At 33.7% G+C, this 27,573-nt stretch overlaps 2 protein-coding genes across 2 annotated transcripts in view; both read right to left on the bottom strand.

Moving 5' to 3' along the window:
* The window catches only part of LOC123538959 (receptor-type tyrosine-protein phosphatase kappa-like), a 124,419-nt gene that overhangs the window by 6,059 nt on the left and 90,787 nt on the right, over window positions 1-27,573 (bottom strand). The window lies entirely within an intron of this gene.
* LOC128550746 (proprotein convertase subtilisin/kexin type 5-like) lies at window positions 583-27,453 on the bottom strand. Its single transcript, XM_053530461.1, has 9 exons — window positions 27,324-27,453; window positions 26,205-26,284; window positions 24,657-25,737; window positions 21,916-22,082; window positions 21,238-21,332; window positions 11,018-11,103; window positions 6,902-7,055; window positions 2,186-2,355; window positions 583-1,582 (listed from the first exon to the last, which is right to left on the bottom strand). Exons 2-3 carry the CDS (start codon window positions 26,266-26,268, stop codon window positions 24,659-24,661), a joined length of 1,143 nt encoding a protein of 380 aa, XP_053386436.1. The 5' UTR covers window positions 26,269-26,284; window positions 27,324-27,453; the 3' UTR covers window positions 583-1,582; window positions 2,186-2,355; window positions 6,902-7,055; window positions 11,018-11,103; window positions 21,238-21,332; window positions 21,916-22,082; window positions 24,657-24,658.

Consider the following 27,573-nt stretch of genomic DNA (forward strand, 5'->3'; position numbering starts at 1 on the left):
GTCAAAACGGCAATTTCGTGGGGATATGAATTCGTGGATTTCAACTTTTGAACATGAAATGAATGGTAATTTTACTTGTTCGTTAAGATTAAATTTCGTGGATTGACTCAACCACGAAATCCACGAAAATATGTCCCCCACGAATATTAATGATTTCACAGTATATGTTTTGTTGTTTCGTCATATTTGTCAAATGAAACGGGCGTTTTAAATTTTAGCTGGTCATAGATCAATCATTGACGTGCATTTGATTTTTAGATGTTCTATAATTAAGTGAATCTCTATTTTTGTTAATGTGAGATCATATATACATCCTTACAGAATCTATAAGATGGATCAACCAACGCGGACGCATTGAATATACAAACGAAATGAGACCCGAGCACCATAAAGCAGTCCACCGTAGAAAGTATTGCAGACATTGTGTTTGAAATACAGATAAGCATATTTATATTTTTTTTAAATGAAAACGCTATAAAACAGGGATGATGTATTCTGTATCATTACGCTTTTCGTTCATATGTACAACCTACCATAAGTGAAAACATTCACAAATGCATTTTACTTGACAATTTAATCGTGTTCATTCGTGTCTTATAATGACCGTTTTGTGAACAAATTACATTTGCAGGATAACAAGGCTGTATTAAGTTAAACACGATTGAAATATTTAACTGCAACAGTTTAGACAATATATAATTTATCAAAGGATAATAAGGGGAACTGCTTTTGCGTATAAGCTGATAAATGTTTATTCATATAGTGACTATTTAACATCTCAATCCTAGTAACACAACTTCAAACCTGACTTGTTTAATCAGTATATATTTATCTATCAAATGTCGGTGCGGTAGACACATTTGTATTTGTTCAACATTTATTATCTGTTGTTTTTTTTAAATGTGTAAAAATGGCAGATCCCCATTAATATTGAATTTTGTTTTACGATTAAAAAGTAATGCTTGTATATCCCAGATCCGCTTCCGCAGTCTACGGATCGCACTATGCAGGTCATGTTTGGTTTTGTGTGTGCTATACTAGAATGAGACACGCAGGAATTCAGCGTCGAAGTTTAAGGTGAATTAAAATTTTCAAAATATTTTAAAAGCTAATTCGTATTGTCCAGAGGATCGCGCGTCGGTCCGTTTTCAGTCTGGAAAGTGAATGATCGAAATATTAGAGTGAAATATATACGGTATTTTCACAGTGAAAAATATCAAAATTTAGATATAATGTTACATGTACCACATCCCACATCATATATAAAAACAAGAACAAACTACAGTATTTACCATGAACAATTGACATTACAATGAAATGACTTATCACTAAGTTTATAACCATACATTAACTTCATTATTCCTATTAACTTATGCCATGCAGGTATACAGGTAAATAATATTTGTGTCATTGATTGATCTCTAGTACAATGTCTAAATTATAGGTAATATGGCGACTTTCAAGCTTTTGACTGTGGAGAAAGATCCAGCCGCCCTCCCTCCTCACATGCAAATGCGGTTGTCATTGAGATTCACAGGTTGAAGAAACCAGGCATATTATTGCACTGTTCCCGTTTCTAAATCTGAAAATACAAAGAGTAAACATCAGTCTCAACTCCAATATTGATGAAAACATTTCCATTATTTCAATGTGTTTTAGTCACTGGAAGTTGTACAATAAAAGTCCACAAACAATTGGCGCAATCTATTGTTGTTATTATTAATTTCATTATCATCATCATCATTATGATTGTTTTTGATATTTTATTATGATAAATCTGGTATAATACTAATTATAATCAGTTTTTGTTTAATTATTCGATATGCTTTTTTGTTAAAAACTGTCAAAACCAAATGTTCTTTGAAAACCTTTTAGTCTTGTCAGACAATATTCAGTCTTTCTAATTAAACGTTTTCTCCCCGATGACCGTTATTGTCATATCTATATACAGTATATTCATCTTGAAACAGCAAGTTAAAAAATTTCTGTGTATCTATTAAAAAGCCTTTTATATGTTATTGGCTTAATATTTGTTTGTCAAGAGAAATGGTAGCTATTTTGCATGGCTGGCTTTAAATGGTGAAAGTGTAAAGGCTCATAACATAAATTCATTATTTGTTTGTACATAACAACTGTAATGCTTCTTACAACTATCACTACCAAATTCATTCAAAAGCTCTCATACCATTGTAAACATTATCCGTGTTCTTGGTATTGCCGAGTCTCTAATAGTTATTAGTTTCATTAGCCGCTTCTTGTGTTTCAGTTGTATGACCAACATCGTCGTTATAATATGTGGGCATCTCAATTGTCTTATTTGAATCTTGCTGTGATTTTAACTTCTTTGAAATATACCTGTAATTAGAGGATAAATGAATGAATTGCATTTTGGTTAAGACATGATTTGCATGTGCTTACATAAGATGATAGTTTATAAAGTATTGGATTATTGTAATAATTTAAATTCATCCACATATAAAGGGGTAAGTTCACTAACCCTACTATTTTGCCCTGTATTTTCAAATACATTAAATACTTAAAAAGATATCATTTACGTCTTCTTTCAAATAGACTAACCTTAGAGCTTCTAAAAAACATCAATAGATCAGTTCTATCCACAGTATGTGAATATTTACATCGCTTCAATCCAACCCTAGTTCGCCAAAAAGTCTGAATTTTCGCTATTTTTCACTGTTCAGGTGAATAATTCAGTATCAGCGCATCCGTGTACCAAACAAATATTTGTATCAGTGAAAGGTTAGTTAAATACCAACAAAATGGTGTATGTATAAGTTTGGTACACAAATGCGCTGATGCTGACATTTGATAAAATACGTTTCCAGGTGGAAAAATATCTATACCCCACCCACCTAATTTATTATAAGCTCACCCGTAAAACATGTTCGTTTACCGATGAAACAATCGTCAATAATGCCTGTTAGTGTTTAAACGTAAACATCCTTTATTTTTAAAAGTTGAACACATAAATATAATATTAAGAACACGAATGAAAAATACTATAAGAGCCTGTCACGGACGTAGAACTACAGACACGATATAAATTCAAGCTTAAAAGCATGCATTTTCGTTTGGTTATAGAGCATTTTGTTTACAATTACACGCAAGTTTTAACACAGTAACGTTTCTGGTGACGCGAAAATATAACGCCAATACGTAATTTTCTATAAGCACGCGGTCGTTACCGAAGGAGCAACATTAAAGGCACGTGCAGTTTTCCCGCCAAAATACAAAGAAGAAACGTCTGCTTCCGGTTCTATCAAGAAGGTCCGATATTTACGCATATTCATTCTTTTATTATTCACAATTCAATCTTAACGTTCACATATGTAGGTGTGTTCAACCAAACATAAGGAAAATCTTCCGAACAATGTACGAAAATGTATAATATCGATCTAGCAGTTTCTACAGAAATATGGTTTCGGAAGAATCACGTCGAGTCATTAAAACATACACGTATCATGCCCCGACGCCGACAAGACTTGTCATTTAACTGGACATGATTTATGGAAATTTTGTCAACCGTTTTTAGAATAATGATTTCACACAGTACATGTTTTAGTAAACTTGTTTTAAGGCACTGACCTCCCGATCGTACGACAACAAAAAAAAGGGGAAAAAAATAGATATCAGAAAAGTATTGCTATATTTCTTAAGGTTTTAAAACTTAGATACTGACAGATCATGTTATAGAAACACCTAAGAATTAGTTGTTTTTGCGATTTTTTCCATTCAAAATATCGGTATAGTGTAGGTAAACTGCCTTTATATTTATTTATCGACCATTACGTGCATATTCAGTGGTGTATTGGTCAGGACCGCAGGAATTTTTATTGCCGCGGCGGCCCGGGTTTGATTCCCAACTCGAGCATGTATTCTCTCTCTCTCTCTCTCTCGTGTTCTAATATTCAAAATATGAACAAACTTTAAGCGAAAATCTGGAGGTCAGTGCCTTTAAATGGCTAAACGCTAAAGTAACAACTCGTGATCTTTTTGTCCACATACTGTTTAACGTATAATGGAAATAATTAAGAATGGTAATGTTTAGGAAAAGATATGACATATTACGCAAGTCAAATTTATTTTACTTCCACGTAAAATAAGTTTTAAAAAAGTTTTCTTTTTACGATGCTGGTTTTGTCATTAATACTTTAAACTGCACTAATGCACTTATTTATGATAAGTCTGTCTATCATTTGCATTAATCTGTGGGCAAAATATGATTGGAAACTATTAGAAGATAAGTTCACCTTACAAATCGCCCGCCCGCTTAGCTCAGTAAGGAGAGCGTTGGTCTACGGATCGCGGGGTCGTGAGTTTGATCCCCGGGCGAGGCGTATGTTCTCCGTGACGATTTGATAAAAGACATTGTGTCTGAAATCATTCGTCCTCCACCTCTGATTCATGTGGGGAAGTTGGCAGTTACTTGCGGAGAACAGGTTTGTACTGGTACAGAATCCAGGAACACTGGTTAGGTTAACTGCCCGCCGTTACATGACTGAAATACTGTTGAAAAACGGTGTTAAACCCAAAAAACAAACAAATCGCCTTGCAAATCAAATGAACACGTGGCTTTTGTCTTTAATCATGCTCAACATAAATCATGAAAGTATTTTAAAGAAATTGATGTTCACTATTTTTACAGTTTAACTTTGCAGTGAATTAACTGAACAATTCGACAGAAAGATAGATAAAACGCGCGTGAAACGGTTTAAATAGTTCAATTACATATAAGGCCACATATAACAGTAAAGAAAACATTTGCGTAATACTGCAGTAAATATGATTGTGTGCGACAATAGTGACTTCCCATAATTATAAACGAGAATTACTGTAATATTATGATGTTGGTTTTCTCAGCGACTTCCACATTTTCTTGTAAAAAAGGTTTCCAGATCGGCTAGTGCTTCACAAATATATTGAAATACCCGAGGCAAATATGTCCTTAATATGGATGATGACGATATGTTATTTACGTCGGCATCGGGTAATGAAATCGGTACCATTGATTTATTAACATACGATTTTGTGTGGAATCTGTACGCCCGTTTAAAATATTTGTACAAGCATGAAAAAAAAATCGACTGATCTTCATGCAAAATTGTTTTACTCAATTCACGCATGTTTTCGTTTCGTCCTGCCTAGATTTCGTTTAGCTTCATTCTATTTCTTTTCACGGCGTATGAGAAACATCCGTAACTGATGGCATAACAAACGTCACGTGCTTGTCAGAATGCACGAGTGTGAATGAAAGGCGGGAAAAATGGAATTATCAGTCGGTCTTCACGGATTTTATTGAATTCTACACAAGTGCGAGATATCGTCAATAATCGGTGACACGATTCTATTACGTCAGGAAATGTTGATGGGCAAACTTTCGGCGATTAAGGACGCTGACTGTAAATTCAACGGGAACTAGACAGAAAAATGAAATATTTAATGAACAGAAATAAAAAAAAAGATAATATTTTTAGATCAGTGATGTCAAAATTGCGTTCCGCGTATCGCGGTCAGTAAAGTAGCGACTTCAAGTTAATAAGAAAGGAAAATATCCGTAAGTAATTAAGAGAGGTAATCAAACACCCACCCACCCATATTTTTAATATTTTTACAATCAACCCACCACCCTTAAAGACGATTTTTCTGAGGACCACCACCCATAATTATGATTTTCTGATGGACCCCACCACCCATAATTATGATTTTCTGATGGACCCCACCACCCGTCAATAAAAAATTCGATTGCCGTCCGCCACCCCCATCCAGTTAATTTTGGAATCGCCCTTATTTCATTTAAAATGTAAATAAGTATAAAATATCTTACAATATGTCATAAAATGTATACCCCAATAACGAACACCATATAAAAATGCACACAAATTGTTTTTCCGTCGGAGATGACAGACGACTGCTATAGGTAAAGCCAATTAGAAATATATATTAGTTTTACACGTGTAACTGTTGGTAGTCCATGTGGCTCAGTGGTAGAGCGCCCGCTTCACGTACTGAAGGTCACAGGATCGAGAAATACGTGTAATTTAGCTCTAAGTGAAATATTCAATGAAATTGACATTGTTGTTACCATGACAACATCAAATTATTTGACTGTCTGCTATTTTACAAATTATTCTGATAATTATTTCTTGACAAGTTATAGTCTGCTTAATTTTGTATAGAGCATCTACTATTGTCATATTGAGGACTGAAACAATGTTTTGTCTTAAATATGCATGGTTACCATAGCAACATAGCCTAAGATAGGATGGAAATCAAAGCAACTTGCAATTCATCATTGTTGTGTTGTTAATGTTTATAACAGATATTGTTTGTTGTTTGGTAACACATTATTAAATGCCAATTTTGCAGTGAAAACGGATTTTAAGGTAGTTAGCATTGTTGCCATAGCAACCATTATGATGTCTTTGAGCTGGAAATGAGTCAGGTATTTGAACGGAATATATATTGCTCTATCACATATGTGTAATTTATCTGTTTCTGAGATTGGGCAAATTTTGACCATTAGTGAACTTACCCCTTTGTTCCGTTCTTGAATTCAAATGAAGGAACTATCAGAGAACAATCTATGGTTACAAGCTAATTGAACGAAAGCTACTGTTATGCTAAAAGTACGAACATATATGATTGATTTGCATAATGTTAGACAGAATAGAAATGTATGTATGCATGAAAAACACACCAAACAGGTTTAAATGTTGTTTTTTTTCACAATTTATATTTAGTTAAACCGAACATGTTGAACATACATATTAAATACAGACAAACGCTGCCGTGGACGTAAAATTGGATGTATTCTTACTATTTATGTGTGGCTAGGCACAAACAATGTTTTCATTTTCTAAATATGGCATGTTTTTAAACTTACCTTCGTCTTAAATAAAATAAGATCACTGTAATAGCTGCAACGGCTATAGCCATTCCAAACCCTGAAAAGAAGCCATCGATGAAACTGTTTCTGTAGCTGTCATTTTCTTCACATACACTTTGTGTAGATGTTGGTTCTTGTGTTGTCGTTGTTGCTGTAAATTTTAGTCAAAAAACAAAAAGACATCAACAATGATTTAAATGGAAAAGCACTGAGCACAATGCCCCACTTTATAGTGCTGACTAACTGGAATTCAAACCGTAGACACGTGACATAATATGCACCAAGTCACATTATACTGACACCAGACTGACCACTAGAAACATCATCTAAATGCTATGCGTCAAATGAGGAAGCGTCTAGTACCATTTTTTAACGTGTTTATTATGACTCGGCCAGGGAGTGAACTCGCGATCTGATCATATAGCAGAAATAAGTTGCAAGAATTGTATGTACTCTTTATTTGTCACCTTCTGAATAAAAAAGAGTTATTATTATCATTATCATCATTATAGAAGTAACTGGGACTTTAACAATCGTCCGATTTTAAGAGGATTCCGGGTCTAAGATCCAATTTTCAGCGATTTTACTGTACATTTTTAAACATTTTCTTATAGATGTTTTCGAGTTTTAGGGAACGTGTAGAATAACTCTTTTGTCAGCAAACTAAATCACGGGAGGGGATCCAACATATGTATTCCCAAATGGGCACCGCTTAAAATCATATATTGTGCTTCCGGTAGTACATATGTGGTAAACATTTCGCAGAAAAATACGTGAGATTTTTATTTGTGATTGAATATTGTGAAAATGACATTGTTTTGCCAAAAAAATCGCGATGCAGTGCAACCGAGTATACATTACCTAGCATGTAAGTGCATTTACCTTACCTGTATTTGTAGAAATGACAGAGAAAAACGTATCCTCCGTGAAGCGGTATAACTGAAAAATAGCAATATTTTTATCAACAGGTGGAAATATGTTGTTTAATTGACCTGTGCCTGCTTAATTTGCCCTCGCAACCTTCCGTATGCTAAACCCCATCCAGAAGAAAAAATATTTGGCGATCACTTTGCTAGAAAAATATTTTTGGGCGAAAAACCGAATGGGATACATATGTTGTGCATGGGCTACATATGTGATGCATTAGATTTTCTAGAACTCCACAGATCTTGAGCTTAAATGGTACCAGGATAAAGAAACGAACAGGAATACGTGCAAAGTATATGTCATATCAGTCCAAAAATTATTTACATTTGTATGAAAGTGATAACTTATAAACGAGCACAGCTTTAAGCTTATATTAGATGTTGTAGAACATTTCCACTTAGGAATGAACGCATCTCTCCTAATTCCGAAGGCGTTAATGTGTTGCTTATGTGTGTTGACCTGTGACTGTCGGAAATATGCATGTATAGTTTTGTGTGTAGTATATTAATTGCCGATACGGTCTGCGTAATTATATGTTCTTGAACCTAGTGTTCTTTTCATGTTTGCTTTACCTGTTCATGTGCGCCTCAATATATATCTTCGGCGGTATTTTGCATCGTTAACTGTGGAAATTGTCTGTCCGTGAACTGAGTTATAGAGCAAAATATCTGTCTCGGACAAGTTGGACTCAAAAATAAAATGTAATAAATACTTCACGGTCAGGGTGTTTCAGGAGGTATTTTGGTTTGCCCGATACAGAACTACTGGCCCAGCCAGTGATTTGTGGACCTGGCACTTACTTGTGTAAAACTACGTTGTTACATGTATGCCACAACTCCACATTCTAGGCCTATCATAGTTTGTGGAAATATAGGAGGGAGGATATACTGCAAGGTCCTCGGTCATATAAACAGAACATAGCTGCGTCTGGCAGGTAACTTAGTCAAATTAATGGCCCAGGACATATTTCATAATTTAATGACCATGCTCAGTTATAATCACACAATTTTTGACCGAGTGCCTTGCAATATATCCTCCCTCCTATATTGCCACAAACTTTATAGGTCTAGCTTGCGAAGTTACTGCGTAGTTCAACACAAGTAAGTGCCAGGTCCACAATATCTTATGTACTGGAGCGACCGGGCCAATAGTTCTGTATCGGGCAAACCAAAATTACCTCCTGAATTGAAATCCCAGACCCAAAAGTATTTATTACATTTTATTTTCGAGTCCTTTGCCTGAGACACAGATATTTGGCTCTATAACTCAGTTCACGTACATGATTCAAAGACAGACAATTTCCACAGTTAACGATGCAAAATACCGCCGAAGATATATATATAGAGAGGCGCTCATGAACGAGTAAAACAAACACAAAAAGAACACTAGGTTCAATAACATATAATTACGCAGACCATATCGGCAGCTAATATGCTATACTCCAAACTATACATGCATATTTCCGACATTCACAAGTCAACACACATAAACCCCTTCGGATTTAGGAGAGATGCGTTGACTTCTTAGTGGAAATGTTCTACAGCATCATATGTAAGCTTAAAGCTGTGCTCGTTTCTAATATGTTATCCCTTTTATATACATGTATATAATTTTTGGATAATGTGACATATACTTGGCACGTATTCCAGTTCGTTTCTTTATCCAGGTACCATTTAAGCTCAAAACCTGTGGAGTCTAATGCACCACATATGTAGCCCATGCACAACATATGTATCCCATTCGGGTTTTCGCCCAAAAATATTTTTCTAGCAAAGTGATCACCATAATTTTCTTTTTCTGGATGGGGTTTTGCATATGGAAGGTTTCGAGGGCAAAATTTAAGCAAGCGCAGGGCAATTACAACATATTACCATCTGTTGATAAAAATGTTGCTAATTTTCAGTCATACCGCTTCACGGAGGATAAGTTTTTCTCTGTCATTTCAACAAATACAGGTAAGGTAAATGCACTTACGTGCTGGTTAATGTATACTCGGTTGCACTGCATCGCGATTTTTTGGCAAAACAATGTCATTTCCGCAAAATTCAATCACAAATAAAAATCTCACCTGTTTTTCTGCGAAATTTTGACCACATATGTACTACCGGAAGCACAACATATGAATTTAAGCGGTGCCCATTTGGGAATACATATGTTGGATCCCCTCCCGTGTAAATGGTGGTAGTAAATATTCTTGGGGGCCTCCGTGACCGAGTGGTTAAGGTCGCTGACTTCAAATCACTTGCCCCTCATCGATGTGAGTTCAAGCCTCAATCGGGGCGTTGAATTCTGCATGTGAGGAAGCCATCCAGCTGGCTTACGGAAGGTCGGTGGTTCTACCTAGGTGCCTGCTCGTGATGAAATAATGCAAGGCGGGGCACCTGGGTTCTTCCTCCACCATCAAAGCTGGAAAGTCGCCATATGACCTATAATTGTGTCGGTGCGACGTTAAACCCAACAAATTAAATATTCTCGATTAATTGACGTTTATCTATTATATAAGATTCTATTTATACAAATACATTAACTTCCAAACGTATATGCTGCCCCAAGTTTGAATGTTTTCATGATTTTCAGTCTGTTCATTAATGTTTTCTTTTATCTCTCTTGTACAAATCCTTCTATATTTTACTAACGAAATTCTAATCAGTTCGCATTATTTCGTATATGTCTTTTGTCGTGTCACATTGATGGATGTCATCATACAAGTTATTATAGAACAAGTTGTAAAGGAACTAGGGTGATGCCATACTATTGACATTTCTATTTTTCCATTCTCTATTGTTTCTCAGACAAATGAAACATGGCGCTTAATACAATGAAAAATACTAATTTTGTTTTGTGACATTCCGCACTGTTTACTTACAGTCTAAACGTTAAAAGACATAAAATCTTTTTATAAAGCAAAATGTAATAATACAGCCATTTCGTTTTCTTCTTTGTCCATGGTTTTTAAATCAAGGTAGCGGACCCGTTCTGATACTAATTACATATTTTCTATATCCGATCTCGAGATTCTTCGGTTTTCACGGAAAGTTATTTGCGCATTCGGCTACATTTAGGTTCGAAGACTTCCGAATCGCATAATGATAAAGAATCGTACTGAAATTGACTAGTGTCAACACGGGTCGAGTACTTTAAACACGTTGTCCAAAATATTGACATTTCTAGCAAATGATAACTCACCAGTCATTACAACATCCATGAAAAGTGTCAGAAGTAATACTAGTTGTCTTACGTCTAGTGCCATTTTCCAGTGTTTTACTAACAACCTGAAAGTCAAAATAGTTTCAAATAATACATTTTGTACTCATCTGCAACATTGATAAAATCAAATTTTGCTGATTAGCACTATGTGAAATCTTTAGTAGTTATAGAAGTGCAGGCCCGGATCCAGGGCCGGGCCGAGGGGGCCCGTGCCCCCCCCCCCACCAGTTGGCTGAGAAGTGACCTATACTCATCAAAGATGCACCCTACTATTTTGGCAAATGAATAATATTTTCTCAAAATTTAGACCAAGAAACGCACCAGAGGCCACCATTTCACACCTTTAAAAAAAAACCAGGGGGAGAGCCCCCTGATCCCCACTCCCCACCATCATGAGGGGAGTAACTCCTCCATTACCTCAAAATTTAGACCTAAAACTGCTCTAGAGGCCACCATTTCATGCCTGTGTTTCAAAAATTTCCAGGGGGAGAGCCCCCTGACCCCGCTAAAATTAGGGGACTACCACCAACAGTAAATGCACCAGAGGCCACCATTTCATACCTGTATTTAAAAATTTCCAGGGGGTAGGGGAGACCCTGACCCCTACAAAGGCAGAGGCTCTACTCCCATACCTACCCACTGACGCCGCTTTGTGCATCAGCGGTGACGTCTTCGTTCTAGACTGGTGCCCCCCACCTCCCCCCTAGTCAAATAGGTGTGGATCCGGGCCTGAAGTGTACAGTTTACACCGGCATTCGTATAGTTTCAATTTAGAATTCCTTTTATAAGTAATAAAATCTTTGAAAAGATACCATAAAAGCATAGAACGCAACCAAGCAACACAACAGCAGACTCGGTTTGATTGCAAATTTTTCATCAACAGTTAAATGCTTCTTTTCTAAAATAGTGATAATTTATTTTTAAGTAACATCATCAGATAGGTTAAATATATTAAAGCACTTCCTTACAGTTTTATAAATCTAAAGTCAGCATGTTGGTTTTACCTAAATGTTTTAATTTTATATAGAAAATGATAAATATTAACGTTGTTCTAAAAGATAATAGTTATAATGTGTTCCTACCCGAGCTAGTTCAATATTATGTAATTTTAAATTAAGCCTTAGCGACTGAACTTTTATTTGAAAACTTAGACTTTAAACAAGTTTCAGTTCAGTTTATGATTATGTTTAAAACATCCTTTTGAAAAGCATTCATGTGTGCACATCATATTTGTGGTAATATCTATACTTAAAGGTGGATAATCAGATTTTGGCCATGTAACGGATTTGTTCGAAACTTTAGCATCTGATCATTTACACTCATTTATGTTCACTTAACACTTAATACAAATTAGATTTTCACTGGAGGTATTTTTAAAATTTCATTTTCCTATCCTGGTTGCCCAACCAAGATAGAGTTATTTTATCATAAGTATAAATTTGATAAACATACTTTCCCTAAGGAAATGTATAAATATTAGACATATTGTAATATATTTGTAAAATATTTGCATTAAAAATTATGTATTTAGAAACGCAAGTTTGAAAAATCATTATTACCTCCCTTTGCCTATATTAGTTGCGCAACCAAGATAGATTGGAAATAAATGAATTCAGAAGCTACACACAGCTTTTAAACTTGCATTTTGGTTCAGATTGTTCAATAGTTGATATGTCTATCAAATGCAAATGTAAAACTAGACATTGTATCGAAATAAAAAGAAATACCCAGCTTTTTATATACTTTCATATTAAAGGGGAGTAATTACAAAATTTTATAAAAATAATAAAATATACATTTCAAATAGGAATCTAACTCTATGTAATCGGTCTTTTTGTTCCTTAAATAATTCTCTACCAGAATATACAAAAAGTAAAAAATGTCATTAAATGTTGTTTAAATGTGACTGACCACCTTTAAGTGGATAGGGTATGTAGTCAAATTTTAAAACCTAAAAAGAAATATTTGTCAACGATAATATATGCGATGTCTACATACATTACTAGTAATAAGTCTAAATAAAACATTGGGAAATCGACAATAGAATCTAAATATTTCTAGTTTTTCTATCAGTAGCAAATACTGATTATGTAATGAAATCTGTAAAATCCTTTTAAAGCAAAGAATGCAACCAAGAAAAATAATAGCTGACTCGGTTTGATTGAGTCTGTTCATGAGAGGTAATGAAATGTGCAACACCTCTCATGCCCCCTATCACCGGCTTAAGCGAAACTCTTATTAAACATATGTTGAATGGACTCCATGATCCCAAAGGAACAGAAAATATAACAACACTGAATCCAAGTACGGTGAGACTTTTTACGGCCGCCAAATGGCACTTAAAGATTGCTGCTGTGATAGTTAATTAAATCTGTAAAAAGATCCTTTTGAAAACATCTGTAAAAAGTATAAAAAGTAACACTGGTCGTCTTGTTTCAAGTTCCATTTTTCTAGTATTTCAGTACTTATTAAAAAGTTTAAAAGTATCAATCTGCGTCTGCCACATTTATCAGATGAAACCCTAGGTAATATCATTTTTAAGAAAGGATGTCATTTTTATAGAATTTTACAGCATTTTATATTTACAGTGTGGTATCCCGTTCATATGTAATTGTCAGAGCAGAAATACAAGTTTATGAAATACTCAAAATATCTTTTCTAAAAATTGTGATAACAGTTTCTTTTTGGTGGCTGCTGCCAACAGTGTAAAAACGAATGCTTAGTTTTCCATATCTACAAGTTCTTAAAATCATCCTAACAACAACTCTGAAAATAGTTCCAGGCTCTCTACAAATACAATTATTTCAACAACTTTCAGCTCTGCAGTGCTACCAGATATGCCTTAAAACCATTTTAATGTAAATTCGACGACTATAAACAACATTAACTGAATTCTACGTTTTAATTTTAACAACCAACTGTATGATAACACGCGAATTAATGGTCACGTATAAAAAAAGACCGGTTGTTCCAATTCACCGTATCACAAAAGAGTTCTGTTCCTGCAGTCACGTATCTAATGACCAAAATTATTACATACTCATTTAAAAACTCCGTTTAGTTTCAATGGAACCTGAAATGTCAATATTTTTCCATATTGACGTTCAAATTTCATATCGGGTACGTGACGTCATTTGTGACGCCAGTTTCATGTATGCCTTCACGTTTAAAAGTTCTTTAACGACGATATTTTCAATTTCAGTCAGGCTTAATAACAAATTTAGACCATTTATATAATAATCTTAAATGTAAAAGGATATGTAATAAAAAGATTATTAGATTTGCATCGAGAAATATGCACACGTTCTTTCGCGGAATAATATTGCGCTCCTAAAGTCGCGCAATATTTCCGCTGCAGAACACATGCATATTTCTCGACACAAATCTAATAACCTATAAAAATGTGAAATTCACAGGTCGCTCAACATAACACAAATGAATATGTTAAATATATCGCTCGGTTTGACTAAGCCAGATCATGGACGGATCATGCTTCCGCCTTACATGTTTTGGGTTCGTGACAAACTGACTTATGCTTTTCTGAAGCAAGTGCTCCGGAAATTGATTTGATCAACTTTTAAGAGGTTTAACTACATTTTAAACTTTAATCTAAGATGAAAAATTGGCGATTATAGTGTCGCTGATAAACAAGCCCCTGTTATTTTCTATAATCATTGCAAAATAATTGATTTATGTATGATAAATACCTGTATTTACATAACTATGTCAAACACTTGTTGCTAAATGTAACATAAACTCATGATATTTTATTGCAACAGTTTTAAATTGGTCAAAATTATTTTACACGAAGTTATTACAAAAGAATATTCGTATCAACATTTCCGATAAATGGTTAAACCTTTCGTACCAAATGTTCTCAAAATGAAGAAAAAATGTCATAAATATTTAAATGTCTTGACAGTGGTGTTAGATATTGGATCTTTTTACGTGCTTTTTAATTTAATTTTAACAGTTCCTGAACTGAGGACTAAAAATTCCTACTACTGTTACATTTTCATCAAGAGAAATATTTGTACAACCAAACTGTTTTAAAAATGATTTGTTTGCTCTTTCTCTTCAGCTTATTGATTTCTAGAAAAATCTGTATCAACATTAAAAAGATGGGTTTTTTTTCAGTTACCCACTTTTCGAATTTTTTTTTCGCGATCAAACAAAAGTTGTAAGGCAATCTGTCCAGCACATCCGCAAAACCTGCTTTTATATATAACGGATTTTGGTGTGTCTCGTATGAAGATTTTTGTATCTCCACTTTTTTTATTGTATATCTGACTGACATGTACTGGCTGCAGGACTGACATCCTGAAGTAAAATTGCGGCACACGTTTGTTGTGTTTTGTTTCAAAATAGTCTCATGAAAACCAAAGCTACATATATAATCATCGACACGCAGTGTTCATTAGCATTTGAATGAAATTTAAAAGGCTGCTTGATTTGGAGGAAAAGGTATTTTATTTCTTCTTATTTATAGTAAAAACTATCTGATGTAACTTTTGTTGCAGTTATCATTCAGAATAATCGAATAAAAACCAAAACTATCTATCAAAGACAAATCAGTGTGTATGTGCAGGGGAATGCATTTATTATGAAGAGATTTCAGAAACAGAATGTTTTGCAAGAAAAAAAACATTTGTTATTCTGATTTAAAGTAAGAATTCCTAATACGTCAAGTTCTTTAAAGTATTTTACAAATTGATTAGCATCTTTTGCAGCCATTATCAGTAATTTTAGCGCTTTGGTTTTATTGATTACAAAGTGTCCTTTAAGTATTACGAAAGTTAAATAGCATAATGGATAAATCTTAATGTTTTTATTACACATAAAATATTTAACAGCGTTTTCACATACAATGTTACTATGTTCCTACCTTAGCTAGATCCAGATAATAGTCACGCCTTAGTAATATGAAAACTGTTTTTAAATAGCCAAATGTTTCATTTGTTAGATAAACAAGTTTACTGTATCTAAAACTTCCTCCTTAAATGCATACATGTGCGCATAACATAATTGCTGCTATGGCTCTGCTCGAGTAAGCAGGATATATAATTCTAATCTTCAAAAAAGTAGATACATAGAATAGTTATCCACTATGAAACGGGTATGACAGAAAATTGGGAGATGTGACAAAAGTTTTTTTTTTTTTTTTTTTTTTTTTCATGATATATAGCATGAATCTGGAAAGTTTAACATTGCATTAACACAAGTAGCGTTATGAAGTATATACAGATATGAAAGTGCAATCTGTCATGATATATAACATGTATCTAGAATCATTGCATCAACACAAGTATCGTCATGAAGTATATACAGATATGAAAGTGTAAACTGTCATGACATAACATATCTGTCATGTCATATAACATATCTAGAAACACTGCATCAACACAAGTATCATTATGAATTATATGCTATATACAGATATGAGAGTTTAATCTGTCATGATATATAACCTGTATCTAGAATCATTGCATCATTATGAAGTACATGTATATACAGATATGAAAGTGTGAACTGTCATGACATATAACATATCTAGAAACATTGCATCAACACAAGTATCATTATGAAGTATATACAGATATGAAAGTGTAAACTGTCATGATATGTATCTATAAACATTGCATTTGCAAAAAAATTAGTATAATACAGATGCGAAAATGCTATATGATGCTTAACATATAATGATGTGACAAAAGTTAATCAAAGAACAATTATTCTAGGCAGAGTCTGACTATTGCCAGAAAAGCTTCCTCAAGTTAATAGAAATATAATATTTTTATTATATAGTATCTTAAAGTTATACACTACATCAAAGATATCAGCAAAATGATTATTCTAACTAAATCAAGTGCAACTTTGATAATGCTAAATTTGTCTTAATACCATTTACAGGGACGCAGCTATGACCAAATGCAAACATTCACTGTCAACGCTATCAACCTTTACAAATATAAGACACCTGAAGGACAAAACATGTAGTAACTTATTAAAGGGCAATAACACTGTTGAGAAGATTTTAACTGAATTTGCAGGAAGTCAATAACTTGTTTTATAAGCATTTGTATAAATTATAAACTAAAGTTTATATACGTTTATATGACAGTTATCGGCAAAAAATGCTTAACAAAATCAAGGGCAGTAATTCTGGTCACACTATGTTCATTTTAACAGCATTTCCAGAAAAGCTATAGATAAATGAATATCAATTTTACAGACACAACAAATATCAACTCAGTTTGTGACTAGCTTATAAACAGAAGCGGAACCAGCTGTATAAAGGCCAATAACTCTAGCTAAACATGTATCAAGTGCGTACTATTTCAAACCCTCATGCATAGTACTGTTACACATGAACTAGTTAATGTCAAGTTAATACAAATTATATCAATAACTGTTCATATATTCGAATATGAAATATCGGTCAAGTATACCTTTAAGATAATTTTGTTGCCACAACCCCCTACTCGTATCACCGTTCGAAACAAATAACACACGAAAAATGCAGAACATCGTCATCTCTATTGTTTCGCACAGAAAAATAAATTGATGGGAAATGCACGCGATAAATTTATGCAGTCAAATACTAGCTTTTACCCAAAAGTGTGTTCAAAATGCTATATTAGGATGAAAGTCTAAGCACTATGTTTTATGTGAATTTATTGTTTTCTCAATGTGTTATTTTCTGGTACATGACGTTCAGTGAACTGATAACCTGGGCCTTTGAAATTGATCGTCTTGTTTGTAAGTCACATGTGAGAGACATTGACAATGAGATGTTTAAATCATTTGAAATATATACGAGGGCTTGTATTTTCCTATGGTTGCCTTAGAAATATCCTAAATGTCATTATGATTTTAGACCGATGAATTTTATAACAGTCGTATTTTATTCCTTATATTTTAAGTTTGTCGTATTTTACTTAAAATTTACAGTTTGATTTGTTATGCATTGAGTAGTTCTATTATTTCATCTATTATTTTACGCAATGGAATAAGCGAACATAGCAATTTTTATAAAAAATTGTAAAACACGAAATTCTGTTTAGATCATATCAGTATTGTCGTTTGTGAACATTTTATTATTTAATTTCTGAATTGTTTTCTTTTCTTAGTAAAACTCAATGTCCTAAAAACTACTTAAACAACGCATCGATGAAAGTTTGGATGTACATCTTTACCTTGGTGTTTCTGTGGCACCATTTTCCCTCTATACAAAGAGAAAACACAGTTTTTGAATATTTGTATGTATCACGAGTCATTAATAATACTAATTGTACACGCAAGCTTATTTCTTATCACTAGGGTTATGGTTAAAGCTCGTTTTATATTATAAATTTCCATTCAAAATTACTGACTTGAAACAGGAAGTTGCAAAGCATTTCTTCAAAACTGCAATTGGATGATAAAAACTACACATCTAAAACACTTACGCTGGTTTAAGAGTCACACCGACACAAATTTAGGTCATATTACGACTTTTTCAACTCTTGATGGTGTAGGAGACCCCAGGTGCCTCTTCGAGCAATATTTTAGGCACAAACTGAAACCTGGTTAGAACCAAGCGTACGCGAGCAAGATCGCTTTCTAACATGAAATAATTCTATACCCAAAACGGGGCCTCGGACCCCCCAGCGAAGAGGGCAAATGATTCAAAGACAGATACCTTAAACACTTAGCCACAGAGGCCCAAGTCTGAAATAAATTTCAAGTTGTGTTTGACAGAAATTAATATGAATTATTCATAGGCGAAAGTGTTAGATCATCGTCTTTTGCAAACTGCAGTTGCCATTACAGTATTTTAAAATGAAAGTAAGGTACGTTTGTTTTAGAAATGTATTAGAACCATTTACTCAGTAGGAACAATTTGATGCATCTCCTATGAAATTGTAATAAAAGCCGTTTAAAAAGCAGATGGTATTTAATTCATTTATTAAAGAAGTAGGTCTTATATCTTCACTGCGAATAAAATGAAATAGCTGGTTTTAGTAATGGCCTATACGCGTCCGTTTGTGGAAGCCAAACGCGTTATATCAGACACGAATATTAAAAGAAGTAAAAATAATAAACTCATCCGCTTAGTTCGCAATGTATCGTAAATTAAAATAGTTATCATATGTATTTCTCGTCAGAAGTAGGCGTGCCTTAAAATATTGTGTTGAAGAGCTATTATCCGACAAACCCACACATCATCAAGTTATTTATTTACATGAGCGCCACTAAATGTAAACTGTTAAAGCTATACATGTGACAACACAACACCAACGTTTTTAATTACAGCAGCGTCATCTAAATAAGCAGTTTGTAACATAAAAATCAACTAAACTTTCATAACTTGAAATCCATGTCAATTTACTTATCCTTTAACATCATGAATTTTACAGATACTAGATATTCATTATCAAAGACCAGATAACTTTATACCCGAAAAAACCCAACTAATATGAATATGAGCTTCTCTAGCGGTAGTCAGTGAGGCATCATGTATCATAAAAATGATCAGCTTGATATTTGTATTTATCATGCATAATTATATGATAAATATACACATTATAAAGGTAAGAGACGTTTTCAGGAATAACTTTGAAGGTCTGATAAAAATGAAGTTTGGAAAGTAAATGTGTAATTATATTGCCTTGTTGTACAAGGTGTTATGAACCATGAACATGAAAGTTTTAGTATAATGATCTGTCTCTTAAAAAAAGTTCTCGAATCTGGAAAATTATAGTTAAATATTATACGTGTTATCTAAAACAAAGTCAACAATATGAAATGAAAAACGAAAACAAAGAAGAACAGAAATGCTTATCATTTTCGGATTCTACTGAAGGTTATATTAACATAATAAACAAAACAATCCTATATGAAATAACGTATCATTATTATTATACCAGATTTATGTAGCGCCCTTTTCATGATAAACACGTTTAAAGGCGCTTTACAATATAGCAAACGCAGCCCCACAGGACGCGAAATTCATCCTCCACTAATACAAACACAGAGCGATCTGACCAGAGGGACATAGTGAGATAACGCCCACAGAACAGATAGAGTGAAATCCTTTTAGATACAGGCCTGTTCTGCTAAATTAGCCTAGCTCTTTGCGAATAGACAGTCTGGTTCTTTAACGTGCCGGATGTATAGAACCGATACACGCGTAGCCGTCTTTCCTGGGAAGAACCAGTACAGGCCTCTTGGATAGGTGGGAGACTCTCAAGAGCATCTCAGAAATTCCCAGTGCCTGGACAGGGATTTGAACCCCACACCTCTGGATTGACAGTCAAGCGTGTTACCACTAGACCACCGGCCCACCAACGTACAGCAGGTAAGACCAATTGGAAGAAAGTAATTTTTATTTAACATTTATTATAAGCTCTAAATACATCAAGCTAAACGATGACCTAAAAGAAAGCTAACATAAATATTTAGTAGATATGTCATGAAACAGATTCATGCTAGACGAAAAACATTTTTATGTGATATTTTATCTGATTTATATCATTACAGTATTTACGTTGTCACGAAGATTATTGCATTCTTTAAATGCATGATACAGACAAAATTATCATTTAATTTAAAAAAAATAGACATAGATCAAAATGAAAAGATTTTTTTCACAATAAATGTCACGTATTTGCATAAAAATTCATATAGGTGATATGAAACAGACTAAATTCAAGGTCAACACTATGTAGCGTTTTGAAATCCATTATATACATGTGGATGCTGGGTTTCTTTCCACTTTAATATTAACTCCTCCTTACAATATATGACACAATATATGACATTGCATAAAAACATTAAAAATATTTAAAACAATGTATAATATTGACCACAATAATTATGTAAATGAAATAATATTGACAAAATTGAAATGTTGAAGAATATACATTGAACAACTCTTCTTTTTCGATACTTGGTATGTTGTCAATATCTTTGTGCGTTTAAGGCCACATCAACACAACTATAGGTAATATGGCGGCTTTCAAGCTTTTGATGGTGGAGGAAGGTCAAGGTGCCCCTAATAGTTTAGACACAAGCGGGCACTTTTGTATACCATCGATCTAACGCGGGGTCTTCCTCCACCATCAAAGCTGGAAAGTCGCCATATGGCCTTTAATTGTGTCGGTGCGACACCAACAAAAAAAAACCCAACAAAAAAAAATCGATCTAACGCAACCTACTTTAGCTTCCTCGAATTCACTTGCTGTTGTCGTAGAGTTTATGAATCACATGTTGCAAAATCAGGCATATTATTGTACTGTTGTCGTTTCTAAATCTGAAAAATACATACAATAAACGTCAGTATCAACTTCAATATTGGTGAAAACATTTCCATTGTTTCAATCTGTATTGATCACTGAGAGTTGTACATTGACTTTTAATTAATGAAAGTCTGAAAACAATCTATTGCTATTATTATTATTATTATTATCATTATAAATATTGATATTTTATCATCATTATCATTTTTCTTAATTATGGTTATTACGATACGCTTGAAAACTGTCAAAGTGAAGTGTTCTTTGAAATGTTTTTAGTCTTATCAGACAATATTCAGTCTTTGTAATTTCTTTCTTTCTCCCCAATGACTTTTGTCGACATTACATATACAATGTTTTCATCTTAAAACAGTCATTTTTAGTAGTGCATATATATCCTTCTACAAAAAATTTTTTGTGTATCTGTTAAAAAGCCTTTTATAAATTTTGGCGTAATATTTGTTTGTCAAGAGAAACGGCACCTTTTTGCAAGGCTCAGAATATTGATACATTCTAGGTACATAACAACTGCTATATTCCTTACAAACATTTACTGGCTGGAAAATATTCACTATTAAATTAATTCAAAAGCTCTCATACCATTGCAAACATTGTCCGTTTTCCTGGTATTGCCGAGACTCTCATAATTAGTTCTGTTAGTCGCTTCTGGTATTTCAACTGTTTGACCAACATCCTCATTATAATATGTGGGCCTCTCAAAACTCTTGTTTGAATCTTGACGTGACTTTAACTTCTTTGTAATATACCTATTGTTAATATTAGGATAAACTTATTACTATTTGGATTTAAAATCTTAACGCGTGCTGAAAGGGGATTTTTTTGAAGTATACTATGTATATATAATGATGGCAAAGTATGTTTATCTAAAGTAACATCATAAAAATACTTGTGTAAGATTATTCAAAAATGCACAAGCTAAAACCAGAATTGCCAGAGCAACGGTCATGACTGAGGGTTTGTCGTGTTGAGCGGCCTGTGAAGTTTCCACATTTTCTATTTTATAATTGAAATCCTGAAACTAAATGTTCCACGAAAAGCAATATTTCATTATTTTGTTTTCAGTAACATTTAAGGAGGTAGGTTACCTTGTTACAAGGGTAAATTCAAATTAGTTGAACCGCAGCATTTTTTTGTATTTCGTCTAATATGAAGTTTTAACTGCTACAATCTCAATTTCGCTTGTCTCTGTCTCTTCAAGTTCAGTTTTTATCCAGGTTTGAAGAACATGACCCTCCAAAGGTATTTCATATTGAAAGAAGAAGGAAAATACGGATATTTAACACTTTTCAGTGTAATTTAGTTTCACTGATATCCGTGGAAGTCTGCATAATTGATAATTTTACTAGTATGCACGTTAGCTTTCTAATATAGACTTAAAATGTATATGTCGCGGGGCTCGTGTTTCCATGGTAACGCATTTTCTCTCATTTTTAAACAACTATGTATAAAAATACGGGTTTTCGACGGCTTCAGTGCCATTCTGTTAATGACCAACATGGAATATTTGGGTAATATTATCAGCAAAATACCAAGCACTTTACATGGTACCCTATTTTTCTCAAAGTTTAAAGTAACCATGGCAACAGAGATGTTTAAAATAGCTTATATCTTGCTTTTTGTCGTAATTTCTTATTAAAAAATATTGAATAAGATTATCTTTCTAGTTAATGTAGCTTTAAAACATATTATTTCTAATGTAAGTTATATTTTCGTGTTATTTGCATTTATTCAAACAAATTTCACAGCTAAGAATACTCACAGCAGTACACCTCGTCTGGCATTTTTCATGGAAAAATCGTTCAGCATGCTGCTATTATTCTGATGGATATTGTTGAAATGAAAATAAAAAGCCGAAGCTGGGTTTCTTAAATAGACCAGTGTCAACGCTTTTGAATTTTACATTTAGATATATAGATCACGGGCTTCGTTTCCATGGTAACATCAATTTAATTCAAGAAACCACAATCTTCTACTGAAATTTGAACAATTTTAGGTCTTAATTTAAGTATATAAGTAACAAATTATCAACGGAACCTGAAAAGTAGGTATTACAAATCAAACTGCTAGATTTTTTATTTGAAAATGGCCGTAACAAGTAACCTTTCACCCAACTGTATTCCAATAACATTGGTTACCATTGACCATTTTCTTACATTCCGCATAACATTTCAATATAACTACATAAAAGAAGCAAAATATTGATTATTATTCAGAGCAACAGACTCATAAAAAATATTTCAGCAAATAATGGTTATTTGAAAATAGTTAAAATAAAGAAAATGCACAGAATTACGTACTTTCAAGATAAAAGCTATTAATTTTGCGCGGTAACTGACACGTTACGTCATGACGTCAATGACGTCATTTTAAGGCAACATTGTTTTGAAGCGTTTCTTCGGCAATTTATTCATTATTTCTGCACTATTAAGCCATACAGCATCAGATCGAAGACAGGTTCATGATTTGTTTTCAGAAGAATGAATATACAAACACATTTAGTTTGTCGTAAACGTCGTCGTAAATCGTCACGTTAGCTTCCGGTTGGACATGCGCACATACAAATATGAAGGTAACCTACCTCCTTAAGATTACACGAACGTGTTACACACATTGAATAAATAAAGGCAGCTATTTCCATGGATTCTAAATTTCCGTATTTCTTTCCGTGGAAGGGTATATGGTATTAGAATTTTTGAATATGTCTTGTTTTGAATTCGAATTCCAAATGTCTATACTCCACCGTCGCCTTAGTTTGTATAATGCAACTGTAGTAACTGCAACAGCTATAGACACTGAGAAAAAGCCTCCAATGAAAATGCTTTTGTAGTCACCATATTCTTTACACTCATACTGTTTAGATATTTGTGTTTGCGTTGCCGCTGCTGCTGTGAATAATAATGTTGATTTCAAAACATTTTCTTATCTCTTACGATCACTTGTGTTTTCAAAAGAAAATAAATGAAAAATAAGTATGGTAATAAAACATATAACACGATAATCAGTGATATCTTCTTCAAACAGAGAAAGAAATGTAGGCCAATTTTACTGATACCTATATAGAAAAGTTTCCAGTATCAATAAATATTCTGTCAGGAATGGTTAAAGGTATAATTAAGAAATGTTGTGTTGATATATATATCTGACATTTTCCAGTATCAATCAATATACATTCTATAAGATATGTGCAAAACACATTCTGTTGTTTACTCACTTAAATCAGTATAGCGTATTAACGTCTGTTGAATTATGCACCACTCTTAAGAGTAGGATTTCAATCGACATAAATAAATTGTATTTTCTTTTGTACATAATATATTTACCTTTAGACACTATCGTTGTTTTGCTTGTAACAGTAGTATCGCATTTGTCTCCATCGTGTTCCGTCCTTACATCCATGTTTACATGTTCCGTTGCTTCTTTCACATATCGAAGTTAAACCGTTTTCAATACAACCGTTAGGACAGGGCTGGTCACAAAAAGAACCCCAAAAATTGTGTTCACATCCATTCAAACAATATCCATCATTTAGTCTACACGTTTGTTTACCTTCTACTGTGATACATGACGGAGTACATGCGGCAGTACAATTAATAGTGTAAAAGTCACCTTTACACTGTTGACAAATGTCCCTATTACTTTTATCGCATGTCATGCATTTATCAGAACACTGGTCAGAACATTTTTCACCCGTCCATCCAGCACTACAATTTCTTAAACATATTCCATCGTCATCACAATAAGAGGAATATTTTTGAGAACAGCCTATTGCATTAACTATGCATGTCTTGCCATTAAATCTATATCCTTCACGGCAATCTGTGCACACCAAAATATCATCATGGACTTCGCATTGATTACAGTTTTGAATGACGCAATACTTTGAACAGCTTGATCCTAAAGAACAGCTTAAACAATGAACAAAATCCTTTTCATTTGAATGAAATTGATACAAATGAAAACCGTCATTGCAAACACGACATATGCTTGCGTCACTACAATTTCTACAATCTGTCGGACATGTTTGACATATTGATACATATTCAGTGTTGTACTCGTAATATCCTTGTTTACATCCGCGCGTGCATCTACGTAAATCACAAAGATCATCCTCACAGTCACTACAGTCACGTTGACACTGTAGGCCGTAAAACCCAGATTTACACTGAACGCAAATGCCAGTGTCATACTGGCATTCCTTATTATAACAATTATCTACACAGGTATACCGGCATTGGTTTTCTGAACCCCATTTACCTGGTTTGCACGAAGTACAGTTATAATACCCGTTACAACTAGAGCAGTCTTCTGGACATAGAAAACAGGAGCCATCGGATAAATAATATGGCGATTCACATTTTAAGCATGTTGAGCCGGAACAGGAAGTGCAGCCAGCAGAACATTCTAAAGACATATTTGAATAATTTTTAAATATATAACTTTATAATATTCATAACGTTTAACCACTCAAAATATATGTCTATGTTTTGAACGTCTGACGTAAAAATAATAGAGTAAGATTATACTTAAGATATCTTATATTATTTCAATATTTTTATAGATCTAGAGCAAACGAGAATCTGTAGATGAATATACTCCGTTAATTCATATTGACCTATATAATATTCTAAACGTATAAAAATACAATAAGAATTATATAAGACAGCTCTGGAATGGCGCTCTTATCCGAGTGATTTGACTAAAAGTCTCAAATACACTTCATGACAATTTCCAACCAGTTGCATTGTTTTTCATGCGTTTGCCCTTTTTCCTTTGTCTCACCAAAGCAAGTCGTTCATATTGTAACGGACACAATACAGGCATTTGCTTTCATTTGCTAAAGTTGATATTTGTAGCAAATGTTAACTCACCAGTTAGCACAGCATCTGTGAAAAGCGTCAAAAGTAATACTACTGTACTTAAGACGAGTGCCATTCTCCTTTGTTTTATTCTAAAATATATAATATAATGGGTTATGTCAGCATCAACTATGTTATATACAGTGAAACACCGCTCGCTCGAGCATCGATGACTCGAGCACCCGGGCTCACTCGAGCAATTCATGTGGTCCCGGCCGATTTCCTTCTATTTTCTATGTGATATTACCATGGCTGGGTCGAGCATTGATAACTCGAGCAGAGATGTCAAAATTTTTCGCACCTTCGGCGGTCAGAATGTGTCGGTTAATTAAACATTTTCACACACCGTGAGAATTGCGTAGTCTATTCCCAGACTATCTTAAATGTTTGTTTGTTGGTATATTTGATCTTATGATGAGATTAATTATAAATAAAAGCTTAAAGAAAAGTTTTATTGATTAAATATCGATCAATTACTGATTACTTAAAGCATCTTTTCTGCGGGATCGAGAAGATAGTTATGAGATTTTAGTATTTTAATCAGCAGTGTTTTGCATGCAAATGAAGGAAATAATATAGCTTTTCATAAAATTGAGACGATAATTATGATATGCACTTGTTGATGAATAAAAATAAAAAAGTCTTAGTTGTTTCTTCACATGTGCCATTTACAAATTACATATTGAAACGTCTATCGATAGATAACGTTTGTAATACGTTTGTTTTTGCAAATGTCACAAGTTTGTTATTATTACGCATCACCGTTTACTCTGCAAACGGTCCCGATGACACTTTAGTTTTCCTTGTATGTTGGTCAATGTTTGGATCGCTCGAAACCATGGATAACTCGAGCATTTTGCTCATCCCCTTGCGACCTCGAGCGAGCGGTGTTTTACTGTACATGTAACTATTAAGTGAAATCTGTGTATAAACTCATTCTTTATATAAACATACCAGTACCAATACGCATTCATGGAATTTCAATTCTAATTTTAGAAGTGGGAATTAAAAAGCGCCATAACTTCAGTTTCATGTTCAGTGAGCATGATACATTTACCTAAATCACATAAACGATTTAAAGTACATGATAAATAAAGGCGTTTTCATATTACAGCAATAATACGTTCCTACCTGCGCTAGGTCCAGACTATTGTATCTAATACCATGATTAAGCTTCAGAGTTTTAAATTACAACCATATTATTCAACACACCTTCACTAAACTAACTTGAGAATACATTTAAAACTTCCTTTTAGAATACGTAAAACATACACATGTGTATATGGTAAGTGGTACGCTTGAATGAGCGGGGTAAGTGTTCTGTTTTTAGAAAAATAGCTGACACATAACGGTTAAGTTATTATGCTATACATATATCGTT

Source organism: Mercenaria mercenaria, chromosome 18 (genome assembly GCF_021730395.1).
Source record: "Mercenaria mercenaria strain notata chromosome 18, MADL_Memer_1, whole genome shotgun sequence".
NCBI lineage: Eukaryota > Metazoa > Mollusca > Bivalvia > Venerida > Veneridae > Mercenaria > Mercenaria mercenaria.